A 25730-nucleotide genomic window follows, 5' to 3' on the forward strand; every position below is an offset into this window, starting at 1 on the left:
AACTTTCTTGTACAGATACTTCTCTATTTAAGAGAGGTATAATCGCATAATGGAGGCAGGTTCTTTTGACATTTTGGCATGGTATCAGAGCTATCTTGGAAATTTCTCTCTTATTGTGATTGTCTCGGTCTTGGAGTTCTTGGAGATTCTTGGTCTATTTTTTTTGGAGTTCTCTTGTGCGGCAGTTTCCTGGCATTATTTTGTGCGTGGGCTCTGTGGGGGTCTGTGCGATCCTTCTGGGCGTGGCGTCTGATTTTCTTGTGTGTGATTCTGTGGAGTTGCTTTGTGCAGCAGTTTCTTAGAATTCTTGTGCTGAGGTGTTTTGTGCACTAGTTTCTTGAAGTTCTTGTTGCGATTAGCTAGCTGTTCTGTGTGAAATCGGTTGACCCGGTGTGCTGGTATTCTTACAAGTTTCTTACACATCTTACAGTAGTTTTTTTATTATTCTTGTTGTCTCTGACTGTTATTATATCTGAGAGAGGAGAATCATTCTGTATTCGGTTCACGGGCAAAAACTACTTCATTTGGAAGTTTCAGTTTGAAATCTTGGTCAAAGGCAAGGAGTTATGGGGACACATTGATGGTTCCACAAAGTGTGACGGAAGTGTTGCTGACAAGACGTCATGGAAAACAAAAGATGCAAGAGTTATGTCTTGGATCATTGGCTCTATGGAGCCCCACATTATTCTTAGTCTGCATCCCTACAAAATGGCTAAGGGTATGTGGGACTATCTGAATAAGGTTTACCATCAAGACAATTCTGCTCGATGTTTTCAATTGGAGTTTGAGCTTGCTGGTTATTCATAAGAAAGTCGGTGCATTCAGAATACTACTTTGTTTTTCTGAATCTTTGGACTAAATATTCTACTCTCATATATAGCAAGGTGCCATCTGAATTCCCTGCTGTAATTCAAGAAATCCATGAGACCAGCAAGAGGGATCAATTTTTCATGAAGTTGCGGCCTGAGTATAAGGTTACACGCTCTAATCTTATGAATCGTGATCCTCCACCTTCGTTGGACATCTGTTTAGGTGAGCTTCTAAGAGAGGAGCAACACATAAGGACTCAGGTAACCATGGAGCAGCAAGCTTCCTCAAGTGGGCCTCTGAATGTTGCTTATGATGTGCAAGGAAAGAGTAAAGGCCGTGACATGCGATCATTTCAGTGCTATAGTTGCAAGGAGTATGGGTATATTGCACGAGATTGTACAAAGAAGTTCTGTAATTATTGCAAAAAGAATGGGCATATCATCATTGCATGTTCTATTCAACCTCAGAATCGCCAGCAAGGGGCATACCATGCTGTTGTGTCTGCTGCCCCTCCCGTGCTCACTGTTGATGCCTCATCCTCGTCCACTCCAGCCTCCACAGGTGCTGTAACTCCCGAGATGATTCAGCAAATGATCATCTCTGCTTTCTTTGCCTTAGGCATCTTAGGTAATCGCAAACCTTGGTACTTTGATTCTGCTACTTCAAACCACATGACATCTTCGCCAACTATCGTTACACATGTCAAACTGTATGATGGTAACCTTCTTATTCACATAGCTAATGGGAGTGCTTTGCCCATTACTGCTGTTGGAAACTTGAACCCTACCTTGGATAATGTTTTTGTTTCTTCTGAGTTATCCACTAATCTCCTTTTCGTTGGACAATTGGTGGAAAACAATTATGATGTTCACTTTTCAGTTTTCACCTACTGGTTGTATTGTGCAGGATCGAGTGTTAGGGATGTTGATCGTGAAGGGGCCTAAAGTGGGTCGTTTGTTTCTGCCATACAAAACCATTCCTCCGGCGATGTCTTGTTCCTTTCTGCTATTTGTATCAATTCACCGCATGTATTAGAATATTATGCTCTGATTCTGGTGGTGAATATATGTCAAATGAGTTTTATGATTTTCTTCAGCCAAAGGGGATTCGTTCGCAGCGGTCTTATCCTTACACGCCTCAACAAAATGGTGTGGCTGAACAAAAGAATCGTCATCTCCTTAATGTGGTTCGCACATTATTTTTGGAGTCTTCCATTCCGTTACACTTTTTGGGTAAGGCCCTTTCTACAGCCGTTTATTTGATAAATCACTTTCCTTCCCCTACTTTACAGCATGATTCTCCTTATTTCCGTCTTTATGGTCGTCATCCTGATATGCTAACTTGCATACGTTTGGTTGTATATGTTTTGTTCCTCCCCCTCCTGAGCGTACTAAACTTACTGTCAATTGGTCAAATGTGCTTTCCTCGGTTATGCTATGTCTCAGAAGGGATTCCTATGCTTTGATCCCTCTTCGCAGCGTCTCCACATTTCTCGGAACGTGGTCTTCTTTGAGTCTCAGTATTTTTTTCAGTCTCATGCTGACCCTTCTTCGTCTATAGTCTGTTTACTAGATTTTTCTGCTTCGGAGAATGAGATCTCGGACTCCGCTTGGTTCAAGATTGGTTTTATGTATGCGCGATGATGCCCACAAGACACTCTTCTTGATGTCCCTCCAACGCCTTCTCCACCTTTGTCCGATCACACTCTGGCACCTGATTCTTCACGACGCTCCACACGGCCCTCACAGCCCCCTGATCGGTATGGTTTTCCATCTACAGACATACTTCATGTTTCTCTTTCCACTATAACTACCACCACTATTCCTTCCTGTTATAACCAAGCAGTGCAGCATGAGTGTTGGCAGCAGGCTATGCAGGATGAATTATGTGCTCTTGAGGAGAATCAGACATGGGAAGTGGTGCCTTGTCCTCCTAATGTGAAGCTTATTGGGTGCAAGTGTGTGTATTTGGTGAAATTGCATCCAGATGATCTTTGGATCGCTATAAGGCACGTCTGGTTGCACTTGGTAATAAGTAGGAGTATGGAATTGATTATGAGACGTTTTCTCCTGTTGCCAAGATGACCACGGCTCGGACACTCTTAGCCATTGCTGCTTCTCAGTCTTGGCCGCTCCACTAGATGGACGTGAAGAATGCATTTCTTCATGGTGATCTCAAAGAAGTTTATATGTGGCTTCCATCTGGTCTTCACAGCTCTTCTCCGGAGCATCTCTGCCGGTTGAAACGATCTTTATATGGCTTGAACCAAGCCCCTAGAGCATGGTTTGAAAAGTTTCGGTCTACATTGAGGAAACTTTCTTTTGTTTAGAGCCGCTATGACTCCTTGTTTCTTCATACTACTTCGGAGGGTAATGTATTCTTACGGGTTTATGTTGATGACATCATTATCACCGGCACTAACTCGGCTATGATTGGTCAGTTTCAGAAGTCCTTAAGTGCCTCTTTCCATATGAAGGACTTGGGTCCTCTCACCTACTTTCTGGGTTTGGAAGTACATTGGACTTCCACGGGAGTTTTCTTGAATCAGCATAAGTACATGACCGATCTTATTTCTCTTGCTGGTTTTGCTGATGCTACACCTATGGATACACCGATGGAGATCAATCTTAAGTTGCCTAAGGAAGAAGGGGACCTTTTGCCTGATCCTACTCTCTGTCGAAAGTTAGTTGGCAGCGTGGTTTATTTGACTACTACATGCCCAGACATTGCCTTTGCTGTTCAGCAAGTGAGCCAGTTCCTCACTACTTGGCATCTTCACATGGCTGCAATTCGTCGTATCATTCGATATCTTCAAGGGACATCCTCTCGAGGCTTATTCTTTCCATCTGGTTCTCCCCTCACCTTGATAGCTTATTGTGATGCTGACTGGGCTGGTTGTCCTGGACACGACGTTCTACCACTGGCTGGTACATGTTTCTTGGTAATGCACTGATTTTTTGGAAAGCCAAAAAACAAGATGTGGTCTCTAAGTCCTCACCTTGACAGCTTATTGTGATGCTGATTGGGCTGGTTGTCCTGGACACGACGTTCTACCACTGGCTGGTACATGTTTCTTGGTAATGCAGTGATTTTTTGGAAAGCCAAAAAACAAGATGTGGTCTCTAAGTCCTCAACCGAGGCTGAATACCGTGCTATGTCTGCTGCTGGTGCCGAGATTGTTTGGCTTTGCGGACTTCTTGCTGAGCTTGGTTTTGCTCAATTAAGCCCTACTCCTCTTCATGCAAATAACACTAGTGCCATTTAGATTGCAACCAATCCAGTTTATCACGAGCTTACTAAGCACATTGAAGTTGACTGCCATTATATTCAGGAGGCTTGTGAAAGCCGTGACATTTCACTTCTGCATGTTTTCATTGATCTCCAGCTTGCGGAGGTCCTTACCAAAGCCTTGTTTGTCAACGATATTAGTTCTTGATTAGCAAATTGCTGCTGATTGATCTTTCAGTATCATTTTGAGGGGGGGTGTCATCAAGAGTATCTGGCCTTAATGACAAATCTTCTAGAAGTCCTATTTTAGGCATGTTAGAATATCTTCCAGATTCTCTATTTTAGATAGTCAATTATGCTATTTATTGTATAGTTCCTATATATTAGGAAATAGAGGTAGGCGCACGTTTTGTACAGCAAGAATAGTAAGAATAGCATAAACTTTCTTGTACATATAAACTTCCTTGTACAAATACTTCTTTATTTAAGAGAGGCATAATCGGATGATGGAGGTAGGTTCTTTCGACATTTTGGCAATTTATGAGGTAGGTAGCAGTAAGAATACATTCATCCCAAAAAGAGATTGGTAAATTAACGGTAGGTAGCAGTAAGAATACATTCATCCTAAAAAGAGATTGGTAAATTAATTTGAAAACACAGTGCATGAGCAACCTCTAGAAGGTTTTGATGTTTGCATTCCGCTGTGCTATTCTATTGTGGGGTATTGTCGCATGTTTTTTGATGAATAATACCATTTTGGCAAAGAAGGTTTGCATAGCAGGAGTAAACTTAGCTCCATTATTAATCCTAATTTGTCGGACTTGATAATGAAATTGTGGTTGAATTGTGGTTTCAAATCCTTGCGGGGCATTCTGCAAGACGTCGGGATGGGGTACAATCCCACGTATCGGGATAGGATTGTCTGGTCATCATCTTAACATCTTGATTGGTGCATCCCGTGACATCTCCTATCTCAAGTATCAGGACGGTCGGGATGACGACGCATCCCGTTCCTAGAAAAAATTGGGTTGGCCTTGTCCCATGGGATTTAAAACCTTCATTTGAACCATAGCACAAAAAGCAATAGAAAAGCAATAGGCTTCAGATTTGTATCTCCTAAAGTAAACAAGAAGAGTGAAGAAAATCATCAACAATTGTTAAAAATTAGTATGCCCCCACTATGTGAAGGAGTTTGATATCCACCCCAAGTATCACAATGAATTAAGGTAAAACATGAAGTGCTTTTATTATTACTCAGAATAATGATTTCCGATGTGTTTGGAATGATGACAAGCATCACAGCGTAGACTAAAATCATTAATCATATCCTTGGACATGCTAGGAATTTTCGACAAATGATCCAAGGAAAGATGTCCAAGCTTAATGCCATAATAAAGACGAAGGCTTACAAGTCGGAGGTGAAGCTCTTGGTGCTGGTGGTGGGCAAAGTGGTATACACATTATATTAAGGTCAGCCGAACCAGTACCGGGATCCATATCGTACCGAACCGGTTCACGGACCGGCACACCCATTTTTTTTGGAGTTTTCAAAAGGTTTAATTGGCAATTACTCTTTTTGAATTTTTGCAATGAATTTAAGTTTAATTTGATGTTTTTTTATGTTTTCTTGATATTTTTTTGATTTTTTTATGTTTCTATGATTCCGGTTTAACCTAGCTGATGCATCTTATTATTTTAAAATGATACAAATCATAAAATGAACAATATAAAATATTCTCAAATCAAGTAGTGACATAAAAATTAAAAAATAATACAATCAATTATATACATTTAAAGTCCAACATATATACTGATATCTAAAATTGGATCGAGTAGCGATGCCTTTCATAGATATCTAAATTATTAGCATAGTTAGAAGGCACATTAGCCCGCTTCTCTAACCAAGCGGCGTAATCTTATATGTTCATCCCATAAGGAACGCACGTCGGGTTATAAGCACTTTTGGATCTCTCGCTGAAGCTCTGACTTTGATAGGCGTCCTCTGGCTACTGATACAGCTATAGAGGGACCCATCTGAATATGCTGGCAGCAAAATTCGACCTATGAGATGCTTCAAACTGTGTAGGGTAGTAGCCATTAGAGGATGTCTCAGACAAACCATATTCATATCTGTATCCATATGGGTCATTGGCTGTGGATAATAGGATCCAGTATACAACTCAAAATCTGATACGTCTATGAATTCTACTCCACGTGTGAGGGCCCAATTCGAGCCCTATCTGTCCACCTCATCCTGCTGCCCCTGATCATCTAGGCTCGCCTGTATGGCAGTCTAAATTCGTGCCTCGTTATCCGGAGCAGATGTCTACTCTGACTCTGTAGATTGATAGGAAGTTGGCTCTGCCGCTCGATGGTCTACCTCTGCCTTCTTGGCAACTTTTTTCTTCGTTGCTTTGAAATCAACGAAGTGCTTTTTTATCAACTGTTGAACTTTCTTTGGGCATTTTCGGTACATAGATACGTCGGAGTAACTACCAGTTAAGTGTTGCTTCAACCTGGTTATTTCTTCTTTCTTGAATTCTGTGTTGCACCAGTTGCACTTCCGATAGTGTCGGCCTGGGAGCATTTGTTTATGATCCTAGCCAATGTCACGCTTTAGGTCATTTTTTCTTGATAGCTCCATTCCTGCAGGTTTATCAAGAATGTTAGTTTATGAATTATTTAAAAATAGCAAAATTAATTTACGATGAAAGTAATTTTTTTATCTTAAACAATATATCGGAATTATCTAAAACATAAGCCTAATTTTTTTATTTATTTATATATTTTTAATAATTTTTAAATTTAAAAATATGTATAAATATCATAAATTCAAAAATATGACTCCTATCTCAGAAATTACTTCTAAATTATGGAACACATACTACTAATTTTTCTAATTTTTGGTATTATTTATATATCTTGTATTATTTTTCGAATTTAAAAATAATTTTAAAATATTAATATTTGAAAAAATTAATTTTAGCTTAGATTCATGTAGAACGCAACAATGGATGCTACATATATTTTTCTAGGCCCTCGCGCATGCATCAAAAGTTATTTAATTTTTTTTCAAATTTAGGCCTAGGCCACTGTGCGCATGATTGCATTAAATTTTTATTATTTATTTTAAAAAATTATTTTTTTAATTCAAATATATATTTTTAATTTTTAAAAATATATATAATCTGAAAATTAAAATTTTTTATGTCAGCATGTACATCATCCATAGATCTACAATATATAAAAAATCAAGCCCAAATAGAAAATTTTGGCATAATCTTCTTTCATTTTGAAATTTTTGAGCTATTTTTTCAAGCCCTCTCTTCAAAAAAGAAGGAAAGGAGATAGGGAAGAGGAAGCACACCTTATTTAGCCTTGGATCTTCCTTATAGCCGGAATCGGTGTTTGTGGATTTTTTGGAAAGGGGAAGCGACGGAGCCGCATACAAATTGCGTTGGGAAGGCCTTCTCGGGCCTTTCCAATGCCACCTAAGGCCTTTAAAAGGCATCAAGTGGTAGTGGCAATATTGCCATACCCAACCTAGTTCGACATCAAGTTGATTCGGTGCGAACCAGCCGATTCGCACCTAGTCGGCACCGAGCCGACTGGTTTCGGCTGGTTCGGTCGATAAAGAACCGGTTCTGATCAGTCCAATAGCAGTTCTGGTCGGAACCAAATAGGATTGCTGAATGGATTTGGTTTCACATCAAATCGGCTCGGTACTGTCCGAACTGGGCGGTTCGGCCCGGCTTGGCAGACCTTGCATCATATTGCATCTGACCCATTCTAAGTAGCCTCTTTGAGGTGAGGTCTTGAAAGAGAAAATGGTGATGAAAAAATGACAACTGGTGGCTTGAGGATGAACTAGAATTCTTGGCCATCGTTGTTGGATGTTTGAAGATGGAAGAATAAAGAAAACAAGGTCTCAAGCAAGGAGTCTGCTGAACCGGGCCGAACTGCCCGGTTCAGCCAGTATCGAACGGATCCGGTTGTAAATCGGGTCGGTTCGCTAATAGAAAACGGTTTTGGCCTAGCCGGAACCTCAAAAGGACGGGCCAAAATCGGTCCTTTTTGGGCCAGAACCGATCGAAACCGGTCGGAACCGATCGAAACCGGCCCGAACCGATCGAAATCAGCCGGTTCGATGTTGACTCGGTGCGAACCGACTGGTTCCACCGAGTCAGATAGCATTGTGGCATTATTACCACAGCGCAGCCACTATGGCACTATCTTAGTTTAGTCAATTGATGAGTGAGTGAAGTTAAAACAATACACAATGTAAACACACAAGAAGTATGGTGGTTCGGTGCTCTCCAAAGCACCTACGTCCACTCCCCAAGTGACCCATTGGGAATTTACTATAATCCTGCGGATTACAGTTGGATTGTTTTCCGGGCTCACAATCCAAAAATTTTTACTTTGGTTTTCCGGGATCACCAAAAATCTGTTGGTTTTACGGACTCACCAACGAACCTTCACAATTGGTTTTACGGGTTCACTAACAAACCTACACCATTGGTTTTACGGGCTCACCAACAAACCTTCACCGTTGGTTTTACGGGCTCACCAACAAACCTTTACAAGGTGATTAAAAAGAAGAAAGTTGAAACTCCTAGATGAGCAAATATAACAATTATAGGCTACAAAGAAGAGTTTAGAATATAGTTATCACTTGAGGAGATATCTCTCTTCTTTGTCAAGATTGCTTCACTCTTCAAGGGTTGATGGAGCTCTTGATGTTCTTTAGAATCTGCTCTACCACTTCCTTTTGATTCTTTGAGTGAAGCACTTGGATGAAGAAAATTAGGGCACTTGTCTTTCTTGTGTAAGCTTTGATATTTTGCAAAAGGATGTTTTCTCTGATGAATAGTGTCACTTTAAATAGTTTTTCTCATCCATTGGACACTCCCCATTGGTTAGATTTCAAAAACTAGCCGTTACTTACTGTTGGGAGGACAAAAAGTACTTCTGCAGAACTAGCCGTTATGCTTCTGCCCGTGCTGGGGTCGACCCAACCTTTCCTGGGGTCGACTCAAACCACTGTTCATCAGACTTGGGGTCGACTCAACTTTCACTGGGGTCGACCCAACTTTCACTGGGGTCGACTCATGCTACATTGGGGTCGGCCCTCTCAGGAAACACAGAACCTTATATTTCAGCCGTTTTTCACTGGGGTCGACTCAAGGTTCAGTGGGGTCGACTCAAGTTCCATTGGGGTCGACTCTCTCAGGGATTCCAGAGACCCAGTTTTGAATGACATAGCCTTGGGGTCGACTCATGTTTAGTTGGGGTCGACTCAAGGTGGGGTCGACTCAAGTTACGTTGGGGTCGACCCTCTCAGAGATTCCAGAGACTTGTTTTCTTGAGGCTTGAAGATGGGGTTGACTCAAGCAAGCTTGGGGTCAACTCAACTACTGTTCATCCGTGCCATTTTTGCAGAAGTGTGCCAGATGGTTCCATGATGTGCCGGGGTCGACTCCATCAATCTTGGGGTCGACTCATTCCACACTTTGCTGCAACTTAAGGTTAGATTCATCCGTATAATCAATGAAATATACTTCAAGCAATTTTGAATGTATGCCATGGTATTGCTACATACTCTTTAACAATGAAAATTACTATTGTCCCCTTAAGAGTACGTTTCACTTGAAACTTTGCCGAATTAGAATTTAGAATTCACTATCTCTTTTCTATCGCAAATTTTATCTCATTATTAATCATTGAAATACATCTTGATCTCATTCTTTTAATGTACCGAGAGTGACGAACTCAGTAATGATGTATCAAATTAACTTGTAATATTTAATTAGATATTCCCTCAATGGTTGTGTTAATTATCAAAATAACACTATCATCCTTAATCTCTCCCTTTTTGATGATTACAAAATATTGAGTATGAGCAGATTAATACTTATCTTAAAATTAGTTTGAGAAGAGCTCAAGTTGCTGAATTTCAGCTTTTCAAATTTGAGAGTGAAGTCTCCCCCTTTTTCATCCAAATATTGCCAATTTAAACTTTTGATTTTCTCCCCCTTTCTTTTTTATTTGGTTAAAGATGAAACTTCAAAAATTTGAGATAAAGCAAGAGTTTCAGATTATGTATCGAGGTATGACAGGTATGTGCCAAATTCTGAAATTTGATTGAAAGTTTAGACATTAACATTTTCATTGTTACATATTGCTCCCCTTTAAGTGTATATTATCTCCTATTATATTTTTCAACCTTGTTTGTCAACTTATTGCAACTTCTTTCTTTTTTTGCTTCTTCCCCTTTTTGTTATCATCAGATAGGTGCATGGCAATAGATTAGTAGACGCAGTAAATAATAAACAGTCAAGTTTTACTGATCAATATGGAACATTGTAGTACACTAACGCCAAAAATACAATGTTCTTCAATTAAAGTGCACAGTACATGAACAACACAAAATACATATGAGAACTAGATAAATTCTAGGCACTAATCATAGTGCTAATATCAGCCTAGGGGGTATCTAATGGCTGTGATCTAGTCCTCATCCTCCTAGCATAAGTGGCGAGGGGAGGTCGAGCTTGATGGGACTAAGTTTGGCGTGGACCTCGCTGAGCTGGATGACTCTGTGCCGAAACCTCTGACTCAGCTGCTCGAGGCACAGATGGATCATGAGCCTCTCTCTCTCCGTAATGCTCCCATCTCCTCTCTAAGGTCGCTAATCTCAGCAGTCATAATGTCCATCCTGCTTGTCAATCCATCAGAGAGAGTCCTCACCTGAGCTGACACAAGCTCAGTCATCCTACTCCAAAAATCCTCTGTGCACCCTGTGGGTGTGGATGACGAAGGTCCAGCCTCTGAAGGTGCTGTAGGATGATCCGCATGTACCTCAGCCTCAGGGATGGGGTTTCCAACCTCTGGTGCATCATCCTCTGGTGCATGTATCCCTGCTCCTGCACGCATCCACTGCCCGTCCACCTTCTCATAATCCATGCGAACTAGGGACCGTGCAATGTAAGTGTCAGTGAATAGCAGATGCCTGTAGATCTCTCCCTCCACAGATATGTCATGCTGTCGGAAAACCAGGGTGAGTATCATACCATAGGGCAGGGAAACTCTTGACTTACATATAGCCTCTCTCATCTGCCTTATCATCATAGCTGGGAGGTTCAGGGGAATGCCCGGAATAACGTGCTCCATAATGACCAAATCTCTCTCAGATATATGATCAAATCTCCCACTTTTCGGAAACAGAATCCGACCTATGAAGTTGTGCAACAACCTCATCTCAGCTGATAGGGAGCTCGCTATCACATTCTCGGAATAGTCAAAATCATCGTTCTCAAAGATCAACTGTAGAGCTCTCAACTTGTTTTCCGGCCTTTCCGGTGTAGCTCCTTCGCAGGGGAGATGAAGCAACTCACTCAGACTTGCTTCTGAAACCCTAACCCTTACACCTCGAACCTCGGACACAAGCCCTTCCGGTCCAACTTTTAAGAAGGCGTAGAACTCACGAGCCAAGCCTGGGTAGGTCACTAAATCTAGGGAGCAAAGATACTCCTATCCTTGCCTTCGGATCCAATCTTCCAAACGGAACCCTTCTTGATCCAAAAATTCAGAGTGGATCCTTCTCCCCGTGGTTACCGGTCTTCCCGCATATTTAGCAAGTTGAACTGAAGGGGAAGGAGGTGGAGGAGGCTCAACACGTGTCTCACCTTCTGGGGGAACTGTAGAGGAATCTCTAGCATGACTATCGACACGGGTTGTGCGTGAGACTCTTCCGGATCTCTTGGCAACGGCTCGTTTGGGTCCCATTCCTTCCAAGATCTTGATCTAACGGCTTGGGGAAGCAATCTAGCACTATTTAGAGATGATTGGAAGGGATTGAAAAGTGGAAAAGAGGGTTTTAGGAAGAGGACAAGATGAAACAGTGCCCTAACATTGCTCATGGGTCCCTCTTTTAAAAACAGGGTCCCGCCGTTAGGTCGACCCCAGATTTTTCTTGGATCGACTCAACATGGGGTCGACCCCATTCTGGCTCGGGTCGGCCCCAGTTCAGAAAATTTTCTTTTTAAAAATTCTTCCTGTTACGGGGGAACTCAGCCACCATGCCCCACGTGACCGGCACACGCGCCCAAGAAGACTACAGCTGCCCCTTGATCCAGTAACCCGACCCCGAGTCGGATATCTTCGGCTTCGCAGCCCGACCCCGAGTCGGCTGCCCCTTGATCCAGCAACCCGACCCCGAGTCGGATATCTTTGGCTTCGCAGCCCGACCCCGAGTCGGCTGCCCCTTGATCCAGCAGTCCGACCCCGAGTCGGATATCTTCGGCTTCGCAGCCCGACCCCGAGTCGGCTGCCCCTTGATCCAGCAATCCGACCCCGAGTCGGCAATCTCTCGACAACGACAGGCTGTTCCCCTGAAGCACGCCGCGACCCTCTGCTCCACTACTCCCTGCAACGGTCGTATCCGGCGCTGCTCCACGATCTCCTGTAACAGCCGTACAAAGCGGAGCTCCACTACGCCCTGTCATGGCCGTACCCAGCGCTGCCCCACGACGTCCTGTAACGGCCATGTCAGTGGCAACTCCATCGTGCCACACGATGACCAACCCCCCGGAAGGACCCCCCAGCCTGGTATATATGCGGCTGGGGGGAGAAGGGGGGAGGTAAGCAAGAACTTCCAGTGCATTCTCTTACTTGCTACTATTATCTCTCCTTCTCCTCCAATCTCCTCTGACTTGATCGTCGGAGGGCCCCCACTACCCCAGTGGTGGTGCGAGGCTTGCTTGCAGGTTTTCCGGTGGAAGATGGAGCGCAATCAACACCAACCAAGGCAACTCAGACGGAATCCCGTTCACACCGCTGTGCCAATCGTTCTCGGTTTGGACCACCAGCAACAGTTGGCGCTAGAAGAAGGGACCCGAATCTCAGAGCGATCGTAATGGCACGGCGAGGTGGTCGTGGAGCTTCCAATGCCTCCGGTCGCGGGGCCTCTCGCGCCTCCGGCCGGGAGGCCGCTGCGTCTCCAACACATTCTCAGCAACACTCCACCGTTCCACCCCCCATTCAGATGGTCGAAGCCGCTCAGTTCGACCAGTTAGCCCAGCAGGTTCGCACCCTCGCGGAGGCAGTGCAGAACCTGCAGGGTGTGATGTCTCGGGCGCCGCAGCGGGCCCAGGAGCCGCTGCTACCTGAGCGCTCACCTGTCCTCCTCAACCCGCGCTCCTTCCTCTCCCATGTGGAGGAGCGCCGGCGCGAGGAAGATTCTCGAGCACGGTCCATTCTGCCGGGACCTTCCCATCGGAGCTGCGCGGGGTACGAGAGGCGGGCCCGGGCGCGTTCCCAGACCCCCCAGTCCTCAAGGAACCCGCGCTCCAGTCGGTCCCCCTCTCGGTGCTCCTTGTCTCCCACCCATCGGTCGCGCGCCCTGGACCGGCGGGTGGACGATCTCCACCGACAACTCCAGGTCCTGAAGGGCCACTCCAAAGATCCCTTCGCCGACTTGGAGATCTCCTCCCAGCCGGCGCTTGCCTCGAGGATCCTGCGGACCCCGAATCCGCCGGGGTTTAAAATGCCGGCGATCGAGCCCTATGATGGGGCGACGGACCCGCGGGATCACGTCGAGAGTTTCAGGACCCTTATGCTCCTCCACGGAGCATCAGATCCTCTCCTCTGCAAGGCCTTCCCGGCGACCCTCCGTGGCCCGGCAAGGGCGTGGTTCGCCGGCTTGGAGGCTAACTCAATCCAGTCCTTCGACCAGTTTACTCGCCTCTTCATCACCCATTTCGCCGTCAGTAGCCGGCGGCGACTGGTCTCCGACTCCCTCTCTGATGTCCGGCAAAACGAGGGAGAAAGCTTGCGGGATTATCTTACCCGCTTCAACAAGGCTACGCTGGAAGTCCGGAACCTGAGCCAGGAGGTGGCTCTTTCAGCCCTGAAGCGTGGCTTCCGAAAGGGCAGACTCACCTTCTCCCTGGACAAACGCCTGCCGCGGAGCTTCCCGGAGCTGTTGTCCCGGGCGAACCAGTATGCGGACGCCGAGGAGGCGGCCGCCCACCGGAGCAAGGAGGCCGCCGAGATCCCTCCAAAGCTCGGGAAGAAAAGGCGAAAAGAGGCACGCCAGAGGAGGAGCCCGACGCCTCAACGTCGGCGCAGAAGCCTGTCGCCGGCGAGGAACCACGGCGCCCTACGCCCTCGTTCTTCGCCCCGACGTTTCAACCGGTACACTCCTCTCCTGACTCCCCGGGCCCAGATCCTCATGGAAATCAAGGGGCGGGAGGACCTCCCGGTCCCGAGACAGATGAAGAAGATTCCTGGGAGGAGGCCCTCTCGGGCGTACTGTGAGTACCACCGGGACCACGGCCACGACACCGAAGACTGCTTCCAGCTTCGGGACGAGATCGATGCTCTCATCCGCCGAGGGCGTCTCGGTCGATATGTGAACGACCGACGTCCCCCCGCAGACCCGCGTCCGGCCGACCCGGCCCCTCCGGAGCCTCGGGAGCAGAATCGACCCGTCGCGGGCGTGATCCATACTATCACTGGGGGCTGCCCCCGGCCCGAGAGGAACGCAGGGGGCTCGACTGAAGCGTCAGGGGCAGCCGTCGCAAAGAGGCAGAGGGTCGGTAATGTAATCACTTTTTGTGATGAAGATGTAAAGGGGGTTCAGACCCCCCACGATGATGCCATGGTGATCTCCCTCACTATGGCAAACTATGATGTAAGGCGTGTTCTTGTGGATAGTGGAAGCTCAGCTGATATTTTGTTTTACGAGGCCTTCCAAAAGATGAGCTTGTCCAGACAATTGTTGCACAAAACATCCACCCCCCTCATAGGATTCACTGGTGACGCTATCTCGGCCGAAGGTGTCGTTGAGCTGCCTGTGACTGCGGGCGTTGCGCCCGCAGAAGCCACGGTGCGGCTCGGGTTCTTGGTCGTCCGTGTTCCCTCGGCCTACAACGCTATCCTCGGACGACCCGGACTGAACGCCCTTCGCGCGGTGGTCTCTACGTACCACTTGCTCATGCGGTTCCCCACGGCGGCCGGGATTGGAGAGGTCCGAGGTGACCAACCGACCGCAAGGCAATGTTTCCTAGCAACTCTCAAAGGGAAGAAGCCCGTAGAAGCCTTAAGCGTCGAGTCCCTCGACGCCAGAGACGAGGTGGCCTTGCGGCACGGGGAGCCGGCCGAAGGTGTGATCGAAGTTCCCCTCGAGGAAGGTCGCCCGGACCGGACGGTCCGGGTCGGCACCAATCTCGACCCGGGAGCTCGGGCTCGGTTGGTGGAATTCCTCCGAGCCAACGCCGATGTATTTGCCTGGTCGGCGGCCGATGTACCTGGGATCGACCCGGAGGTCATTTCTCACGCCCTCAACGTCGACCCAACCCACCGACCAGTAAAGCAGAAGAAGAGACACTGTGCCCCGGATCGGATCCGGGTGGTCGACCAGGAGGTAGACAAACTCTTGGAGGCAGGATTCATAAGGGAGGTGAGCTACCCCGAGTGGCTGGCAAATGTCGTACTTGTCCGGAAGGCGAGCGGGAAGTGGAGGATGTGCGTCGACTACACCGACCTGAACAAGGCGTGTCCCAAGGATAGCTTTCCGCTTCCGCGGATAGACCAACTGGTCGACGCGACTTCCGGATATCAACTGCTGTCTTTCATGGACGCCTTCTCCGGCTATAACCAGATAATGATGGCTCCACAGGACGAGGAGAAAACTGCCTTTATAACAGACCGGGGGCTGTACTGTTACAAGGTAATGCCCTTCGGTCTGAAGAATGCTGGCGCCACTTACCAGCGCCTCGTCAACAAAATCTTCGAAGAGCAAATCGGCCGGAACATGGAGGTGTACGTGGACGATATGCTGGTGAAGAGCCGCCATGCAGACCAGCACATCGCGGATCTGGAGGAGACTTTCGCCACCTTGCGGAAGTTTTGCATGAAGCTGAACCCAGCGAAGTGCGCCTTTGGCGCTTCGGCCGGGAGGTTCCTCGGTTTCATTGTCAACCAGCGGGGGATCGAAGCCAACCCGGACAAAATCAAGGCCATCCAAGATATGTCCCCTCCGACCAAAGTGAAGGAGGTTCAGGAGCTCGCTGGGAGGGTCGCCGCGCTCGGACGATTTGTGGCAAAATCGGCCGAACGCTGCCAACCTTTCTTCAAGGTGTTGAAACGCCCGAAAGACTTCCTCTGGACGGCCGAATGTCAAGCAGCATTCGACCAGCTCAAGGAATACTTGGCGTCTCCTCCCCTGCTGTCCAAGCCGCAAGAAGGGGAGATGCTCTACCTCTATCTGGCGGTCTCCCCAACCGCAGTCAGTGCGGTACTGGTTCGGGAAGAGGCAAAGCTCCAGAAGCCTGTGTACTACATCAGCCGGGTCCTACGGGATGCCGAGACGCGGTATACGAAGGCTGAAAAGATCGCCTTCGCGCTGCTGACCGCGACCAGGAGGCTTCGCCCCTATTTCCAGGCCCATTCTGTCACCCTCTTGACCGATCAACCGCTGCGGCAGATCCTCAGCAATCCTGAGAATGCGAGACGGCTGGTGAAGTGGGCAGTAGAACTTGGTGAGTTCGACATCCGCTACCAGCCCCGACCCGCCATCAAGGCCCAGGCGCTCGCGGATTTCCTCGCTGAGTGCACGGTGCAGGAGGCGGAACCTAGGTCGCCGGAAACACCCAGCCTCGACCTCCCGATTTGGACGCTTCACATCGATGGGTCGTCGAACCCCGAAGGTGGAGGGGCCGGGCTGGTCCTCACCAGCCCTGATGGAGTGATAGCCGAGTATGCCTTGAGGTTCGGATTTCCAGTGACCAACAACGAAGCGGAGTACGAGGCCCTAGTCACGGGACTCAAACTCACCAAGGAGCTCGGCATCCGGCGCCTGAAGGTCTTCACCGACTCCCAGCTGGTGGTCGGGCAGGTCCGTGGGGAGTTCGAAGCCCGGAACCCGACCATGCAGAATTACATCCGGAAGGTGCAAGCACTCATTCCCGACCTCGGCAGTGTCGACATCCAGCAGGTCCCAAGAAGTGAAAATGCCAGGGCCGACAGGTTGTCTCGCTTAGTGAGCGCAGACGCGCACAACTTGTCGAGGGCGATCTACCTGGAGACCCTGGATGCCCCGAGCATCGGCGAGGCTGGAGCGGTGATGGCGATTGATCCGGAGCCGTCTTGGATGGACCCGCTTGTCGCCTACCTCGCCGAAGGGATCCTCCCTGAAGACGAAGATCAAGCTCGGCGACTTGTTATGAAGTCCGCCCACTACGTACTCTATGAAGGGAGGCTGTATCGGACCTCGTTCACCGCCCCCTCTTAAAGTGCCTCCGCCCCTCGGAAGCGGCCTACGTCCTCGGCGAAGTCCACGAAGGCGTTTGCGGATCACACTTGGGGGCTAGGTCCTTGGCGCACAAGATCATGAGGCAAGGCTATTATTGGCCTACCTTGTTGGAGGACTCAAAGGATCATGTACGGAAATGCGACGCCTGCCAGCGCCACGCCAACGTCCAGAGAGTCCCTTCTGTCCCCTTGGCACCAATCACTGCACCCTGGCCCTTCGCCCAGTGGGGAATGGATATCCTCGGACCATTCTCCGTCGCTTCAGCTCAGCGGAAATTTTTGATTGTTGCAATCGACTACTTCACCAAGTGGGTGGAGGCAGAGCCGCTGGCCACTATCACGGAGGCGCAAGTCCGAAAGTTCGTGAAGAAGAACATCATTGTCCGATTTGGGGTACCTCGGGTCCTCATCTCGGATAATGGCCGACAGTTCGACAACAAGCATTTCCGTGACTTCTGCGAGGAGTTCGGGATCGAGCATCGGTTCACATCTGTGTCGCATCCCCAAACCAACGGCGAGGCCGAGGTCACAAATCGGACAATCCTCCAAGGAATCAAAGCGCGAATCGGTCGGACGGGGCAAGCTTGGGTCGAAGAACTCGAGAATGTCCTTTGGGCGTATCGGACCACGCATCGGACCCCTACCGGGGAGACGCCTTTCAGCCTAACCTATGGCACGGAAGCCGTTGTCCCCGTGGAGCTCGGACTCCCCTCACCTCGGGTGGCCGCGCACCGACCCGAGGCCAATTCGGAGCAACTTCGAGGGAACCTGGATCTCTTGGAAGAAGCGAGGGAAATGGCGCAGGTTCGGATGGCGATGTATCAGCGGAGGGTGGCCCGATATTACAACTCCAAGGTCCGACCGAAGCTTTTCAGAATCGGAGATCTGGTGCTAAGGCGAGCTAAAGCATCTCAACCTGCGGAAGGTGGGAAGCTAGCGCCAAATTGGGAAGGCCCGTATAGGGTTCGCTGGGTAAACCGACCCGGCTCCTACCAGTTGGAGGCCCTAGATGGTCGAGAAATTCCAAGGAGCTGGAATTCCGCTAACCTGCGGATGTATTACCAGTAGAACGACAATGCCAGAAAGACAGTTCAAAAATGTATAACACTTTTCATTTCAATAATTTCTGGTTACAACGGCGTGCTCGTGTGATTACAAGGAATTCCCAGAGGGGAATTAGGGTGTAAAGAAAGTAAAGAAGAGGTGGAGACTCCGAGGAGCTGGAGATCTGGGATCCCGAAACCTCCATCCGAAGCGGCTGCAATCCCACCGGAAGTGGGTGCCTCCAACCGGAGGCGCCATCCACGCCTCACGAAAAAGACGAGGAGCCGCCGCAGACGAAGCTCCCGCTGCCTCCAGGGGAACGCCACCTCCAAGGGATATTTCGGTCCTCCCCAGTGTTAGGGGAGAGGAGGAATACAAGGGAGAAGAGCATATGGAGGCGCGGTCCCGGATCAGGCGCCTGGTGCGGAGCTCAATCGGGAGGCCGAACTTCAAGAAGGGGAGACGTGATCCCGGATGAAACGCCTAGAGCGGAGTTCCGCCGGGGAGAACCTCCTTGTTGATCCCAGATGAAACGGCTAGTTGGCGGAAGTCGCGAAGGGCGCGCCTCCCGTTCCTTCGGTAGGGGTCTCTCAACCATGCGCCGGAGAGGAGGCCCACGATCCATGGCAACCTGAACAGCTCCGGCTTGGCAGGCTCCATCGCACCTGCACCTATATTTATAGCCAAACTGCGGCCCCCCGGTCGTTCCGATGCGGGTGGCTCCAATAAATGCGGGCGCATTGAATCCGGAGCCGATCCGGCTCTCGAGGCGTATCTTCCCGCGATTTCCTAAGCGTTATTCTCCTTAATCGCATTCTTTGTGCAGGACACTCCGGGTGGCCTGTACCCCTAGGTCCACATATCTCCGCTCGCGCCCCAGGACGCATCCGCCTCGAAGAACGCGCGTATCGCGGCCGCTTAACTGACACTCCTCGCAAGCAGCAACTGGCGATCCGATTTCCCAGGTAACCCCTTAATTAGCATTTAATGCCCATCTGGTGTTCCCCAGGCGACGCTTGGAGAGGAGGAGAAACACGATCGCAGCTGGCCACGGAGAAATCCCGTCGGGCGGCAAGCGACAGGCGCACGACCAGCGAGCGGAATTTTCCGAGGCTCGGCCCTCGGATGCCAGGCTAACCCGATGATCATCCCGGGAGCAGACTAGCCTGAAGCCCCGACCGGTCGCCTCGGCTTGCGCCAGCCTTGGCCGACCAACGAGCGGAATTTTCCGAGGCTCAACCCTCAGATGCCAGGCTAACCCGATGATCATCCCGGGAGCAGACTAGCCTGAAGCCCCGACCGGTCGCCTCGGCTTGCGCCAGCCTTGGCCGACCAACGAGCGGAATTTTCCGAGGCTCAACCCTCAGATGCCAGGCTAACCCGATGATCATCCCGGGAGCAGACTAGCCTGAAGCCCCGACCGGTCGCCTCGGCTTGCGCCAGCCTTGGCCGACCAACGAGCGGAATTTTCCGAGGCTCGGCCCTCGGATGCCAGGCTAACCCGATGATCATCCCGGGAGCAGACTAGCCTGAAGCCCCGACCGGTCGCCTCGGCTTGCGCCAGCCTTGGCCGACCAACGAGCGGAATTTTCCGAGGCTCGGCCCTCGGATGCCAGGCTAACCCGATGGTCATTCCGGGAGCAGACTAGCCTGAAGCCCCGACCGGTCGCCTCGGCTTGCGCCAGCCTTGGCCGACCAACGAGCGGAATCTCCTGAGGCCTGACAACCCTCAGATGCCAGGCTAACCCGATGATCATCCCGGGAGCAGACTAGCCTGAAGCCCCGACCGGTCGCCTCGGCTTGCGCCAGCCTTGGCCGACCAACGAGCGGAATTTTTCGAGGCTCGGCCCTCGGATGCCAGGCTAACCCGATGGTCATCCCGGGAGCAGACTAGCCTGAAGCCCCGACCGGTCGCCTCGGCTTGCGCCAGCCTTGGCCGACCAACGAGCGGAATTTTCCGAGGCTCGGCCCTCGGATGCCAGGCTAACCCGATGGTCATCCCGGAAGCAGACTAGCCTGAAGCCCCGACCGGTCGCCTCGGCTTGCGCCAGCCTTGGCCGACCAACGAGCGGAATCTCCCGAGGCTCGGCCCTCGGATGCCAGGCTAACCCGATGATCATCCCGGGAGCAGACTAGCCTGAAGCCCCGACCGGTCGCCTCGGCTTGCGCCAGCCTTGGCCGACCAACGAGCGGAATCTCCCGAGGCTCGGCCCTCGGATGCCAGACTAACCCGATGATCATCCCGGGAGCAGACTAGCCTGAAGCCCCGACCGGTCGCCTCGGCTTGCGCCAGCCTTGGCCGACCAACGAGCGGAATTTTCTGAGGCCTAACCCTCGGATGCCTGGCTTAGCGCCGGAAGAATTTCCTGGGGCCTAACCCTCGGATGCCTGGCTTAGCGCCGGAAGAATTTCCTGGGGCCTAACCCTCTGGGGCCTAACCCTCGGATGCCTGGCTTAGCGCCGGAAGAATTTTCTGGGGCCTAACCCTCGGATGCCTGGCTTAGCGCCGGAAGAATTTCCTGAGGCCTAACCCTCGGATGCCGGGCTTAGCGCCGGAAGAATTTCCTGGGGCCTAACCCTCGGATGCCTGGCTTAGCGCCGGAAGAATTTCCTGGGGCCTAACCCTCGTATGCCTGGCTTAGCGCCGGAAGAATTTCCTGAGGCCTAACCCTCGGATGCCTGGCTTAGCGCCGGAAAAATTTCCTGAGGCCTAACCCTCGGAGGCCTGGCTTAGCGCCGGAAGAATTTCCTGAGGCCTAACCCTCGGACGCCTGGCTTAGCGCCGGAAGAATTTCCTGAGGCCTAACCCTCAGATCCCTGGCCTAGCGCCGGAAGAATTTCAAGAGTCGGGAGTCAGCGAGACGCTACCAAGAGTTAAAAAGAAGGACGAAAGTGAAATGAAGAAACTCTATTTGCATTAACTTTCATTGTTTCAGGGCCGAGACCCATACAACTTGGCAAAACGCCAACACACAAAGAAAAGTACAGAGGGTCAGCTTGGAGGAACCCCCGGGTCGGGAACGCCCGGCACGTCTGCAAGGGGTAGGGAGACGGTTGGAGAATCAGCAGGCAATGGCGCCGGAGGGGAGTCGAGAAGGGAGATCCCACTCAGGTCAATTTCGGGGTACTTAGCCGACACCCTTGCCAGGCCTTCCTCGAAGCCTAAGACAAAGGAGTCGGACCCCGCGTCCGACATGTCACGGACGAACTCGTCAGACTGACGATAGGCCTGTACCGCCCCCGACATGTCACGGGTGAACTCGGCGGACTGACGATAAGCCTGTACCGCCTGACGCCCGATCTCCGCACTCTTCTCGGCCAGCGCCGCCTCTGCTCGCTCCATAATCTGAGCTTTTGCCTCCAAGACCTTCGCCACAATCCGGTCATCCGCCTCGGAGGAGACCCTCAGCAGATCAGCCTGGGCCTCCTTGTGCTTCGCCTCGGCAGCGATGCGAGCAGCCTCAGCCTCCTCCAGGCGCGAATGAAGCTCCTGGTCGCTCGCGCGGGACTTCTCCAAGGCCGACTCCAATTCGCCCAGCTTGGCTTCAAGAGACCGGGTCCGGTTGCGGGCGTTGTCGGCTGACCGCTGGGCCTTCTCCCACCTCTCCCGGTAGTCGGCAGCCTTCCGGGACTGCTTCTCGGCCCGCTCCTCCGCCTTCTTGATCTCGCCCTCGAGACCCGAGGCAACCTTGAGTTGCTCCCGAGCCTCCAACAGTTGCTTCTCGAGGGTGGCGAAGCCGAGTGCCCGCTCTTCGGCCACCTGGAGCCTCGTCTCGAGGTCCCTGGTCGTCCTCCCCGCCGCAGCCTGACCTCCCTCCTCTACTGCCTTCAGTTGGCTCTCGGCCCTCGCCAGAAGCCTCGCCTGTTCCTCGTAGCACTCCTCCAGGCGGATCATGTACTGGGCGAGCTAAGAGATAGGAAAAACGAGGGCGTCAGGCGGGGATCAACAGAGCCTATAAATGATGAAAGCGACCAAAAGAACACTCACCGACATGAGACAGACGCAGCTGGCAGCCCCAACGTCAGGGACCCTCATCTCCCGGACCCGCCTGCGGTCCTTCTCCAGCAGCACCGTCTCGATGAGGTTTCGGGCGCCGGCGAAAGTGAAGGCCGACCCCGACTTCTCCCCGGAGTCGGACGGTGGTTCTGCAGCCTTACCCTTACCCATCGCTTGGGGAAGAGTCATGCTGACCATGCTCGGGGCGGGGACCGCCCCTGGAATTGACAGGGTCCCGCTCGGCCGGGGCCTCGGCGCGTCCCTCCTCGTATCATCCGGAGCCGACCGAGTCGAAGGCTGGGCTGGGGACCGATCACGTCCAACCCGTCCATCCCGGGCGCGCCCGGGTGATGCCTCCGGAGAAACGGTAGTCTCGGCGTCGGAGGGCTGATACAGCATCAACTGCCGGTCCGCGCCCGCGGCGTCCCCCTGATCGGCGGGTCCGGACCCGTCTGTCGGCGTCGGAGTCGCCTGCCGGCGGGACTTCTTCGCCGGTGGGGCCCCGCTCGGAGGAGCTCGTTTCTTCCTCCGGACTGCTTCCAGTAGGGACGTCCTACCAACAGCCGTTGCCTTGTCCGACCGCATGACGTCGTCGATCTCTGCAAAAAGGACGAGGTGGTCGGAGGTTGAGAAACTGAAGGAAAGAACGAGACGAAAGAGGAGAAAGGAGCTAAAAAAGAAATGGTGGCGGGCTCACGGTCAGCGGGGACCGAGCTCAGACCGACGTTCACCAAGGTATCCTCGGAAATAAGGCGAGCCACCGGGGGGAGCCGGCCCTCGGCAACCAACTCCTTCAAGACGGCGACGCCATCGGATTCCTCCCTCGACAACCTCGATAAGCCAATCGGGGACTTCATCGGCGTCTTCCAGGTTGCCCTGATTCCCCAAGAGGGATCTGCGTCAACGAAAAAGAAGCGCCCCTTCCAGCCGTGAATGGAGGTAGGAGCCTCCTTGACAAGGCCGCACCCTCGCCGCGCCGCAAAGCACCACCACCCTTTATCCTGGGGGTGGCCGCTCAGGCCGTAGCATTCCCAAAAGACATTCAGGGTGGCGGGAACCTCGTGCATGCGGCAGAGAACCTGAAAGGCCGTCAGGGCGCGCCATGAGTTCGGCACCAGTTGCGTCGGCGCCACTCTTAAACCCCGAAGCACCTGAACGACTAAGTCCGAGGGGGGAAAGCGGAACCCGGCCTGAAGAATGCCCTCATTGATGGCAACCTTCCCTGGAGGAGGATGGGACATCCTCTCCTCAGGCCCCGGGAGTGTAACATTGCAGGCCTCGGGAAGGTGGTATCGAGCCACGAACCTATCTAGGTCTTCGGCGACCAACTCCGACTTAATGCGGTCTGCTCTCACTTCGCCCATCCCTAATGGCCAGTGAATCTACGGTCAGGACAGGGTCAAGAAGGGGGAAAGGACCGGAACGACTGGAGTACACTAATACAAAAGGAGAGTATGGAGAGCCCTAAATTAAAGAATGGGGCAACTCACCGGAAGAGAAGGAAGAACGGCTCCGAGAGCGTCAAAGGAGGAGCAAGCGAACAGTCCGACGGCGATGACGGCAGCGCAAAAGAGAAACTCGAAGATGTCTGTAAAGAGAAAGGCGGACGGAGGACCCCCGGTTAAATAGGCGGAAAGGTGGGTGACGCCTCGGTGACGCCAGAGGACGCCTGGCTGCCGAAGGGTCGCTCGCGCCCCAAAGGCGAATCGACGCCATTAAGGAAGGGTGTCCGCCGAAATCCTCAGACTGCCAGGTCAGCAACAACCGCCATACGCCATAAAGAAGGCGGGGAGCTCGAAGCGCGCGCGCCTCTCCGAGGGATGGCGGCAATCTCGAAGCATCACTTCCTTCACCCGTTCCCCTTCTGGTTCCAGGCTCGGAAGTGGGGGGCTACTGTTACGGGGGAACTCAGCCACCATGCCCCACGTGACCGGCACACGCGCCCAAGAAGACTACAGCTGCCCCTTGATCCAGTAATCCGACCCCGAGTCGGATATCTTCGGCTTCGCAGCCCGACCCCGAGTCGGCTGCCCCTTGATCCAGCAACCCGACCCCGAGTCGGATATCTTTGGCTTCGCAGCCCGACCCCGAGTCGGCTGCCCCTTGATCCAGCAATCCGACCCCGAGTCGGCAATCTCTCGACAACGACAGGCTGTTCCCCTGAAGCACGCCGCGACCCTCTGCTCCACTACTCCCTGCAACGGTCGTATCCGGCGCTGCTCCACGATCTCCTGTAACAGCCGTACAAAGCGGAGCTCCACTACGCCCTGTCATGGCCGTACCCAGCGCTGCCCCACGACGCCCTGTAACGGCCATGTCAGTGGCAACTCCATCGTGCCACACGATGACCAACCCCCCGGAAGGACCCCCCAGCCTGGCATATATGCGGCTGGGGGGAGAAGGGGGGAGGTAAGCAAGAACTTCCAGTGCATTCTCTTACTTGCTACTATTATCTCTCCTTCTCCTCCAATCTCCTCTGACTTGATCGTCGGAGGGCCCCCACTACCCCAGTGGTGGTGCGAGGCTTGCTTGCAGGTTTTCCGGTGGAAGGTGGAGCGCAATCAACACCAACCAAGGCAACTCAGACGGAATCCCGTTCACACCGCTGTGCCAAGCGTTCTCGGTTTGGACCACCAGCAACACTTCCTTTCCTCCAATCCTTACAAGTTCTTTATGGGACAATGATACATGAGTAAGGAATCTATAAATGACTAGTTTAACTAATGTTTCATGGATTTTTCGAAATGTGAGAAGAGTATCATGAGACAACATGCTCCTTTTTATATCTCCTCAATCAAAAGGATCACATATGCCTAATTCTCTCCTAAGCATGCAAAATCTATCTTCACTTAAAGGTTTTGTGAATATGTCAGCTAATTATTTCTCAGTACATACATGCTCAATACATATGTTCCCATTTTTCATATGATCTCTAATGAAATGATATCTTATTTCAATGTGTTTGGCTTTAGAGTGCTGAATCGGATTTTTAGTAAGGTTAATGGCACTAGTGTTATCACACTTTATAGGAATGTTGTCAAGTTTAATTCCATAGTCCTCTAGTTGTTGCTTGAGCCATAGTACTTGAGCACAGCAACTCCCAGCAGCTATATATTCGGCCTCAGCCGTTGACAATGCTACCGAATTCTGCTTTTTGCTAAACTATGATACTAAGTTATTTCCGAAAAATTGACATGTTCCACTAGTGCTCTTCCTATCTAATTTGCAACCAGCAAAATCTGCATCAGAATATGCAAGTAAATCTAGATAGAAGTCTCTAGAGTACCATAAACCTATGTTTGTGGTTGCTCTTAAATATCTAAGGATTCTTTTG

The 25730-nt window shown here is 51.0% G+C and overlaps 1 protein-coding gene across 12 annotated transcripts in view; it reads left to right on the forward strand.

The window, feature by feature from the left end:
• Window positions 1-25730, forward strand: part of LOC103717076 (uncharacterized) — a 55286-nt gene that overhangs the window by 14425 nt on the left and 15131 nt on the right. Inside the window, exons 11-13 of one of the 12 annotated variants that reach the window (XR_015976143.2) lie at window positions 1717-2042; window positions 2371-2569; window positions 2656-5424. The exons of 8 other annotated variants lie outside the window; for them this stretch is intronic. Coding sequence is in view for 1 of the 4 variants with exons in the window: in XM_088717806.2 (XP_088573932.2) it covers window positions 538-542 (5 nt within the window). In the remaining 3 variants the exon portion in view is untranslated. Of the gene's footprint in view, window positions 1-537; window positions 2043-2370; window positions 2570-2655; window positions 5425-25730 lie in introns of those variants that run through there. 3 more of the 12 variants (XR_015976144.2, XR_015976142.2, XM_088717806.2) reach the window with 3 other exon arrangements.

Source organism: Phoenix dactylifera, chromosome 3, assembly GCF_051530095.1.
Source record: "Phoenix dactylifera cultivar Ajwa chromosome 3, Ajwa_hap1_PhDact_Kaust_v1.1, whole genome shotgun sequence".
Taxonomy (NCBI): Eukaryota; Viridiplantae; Streptophyta; class Magnoliopsida; order Arecales; family Arecaceae; genus Phoenix; species Phoenix dactylifera.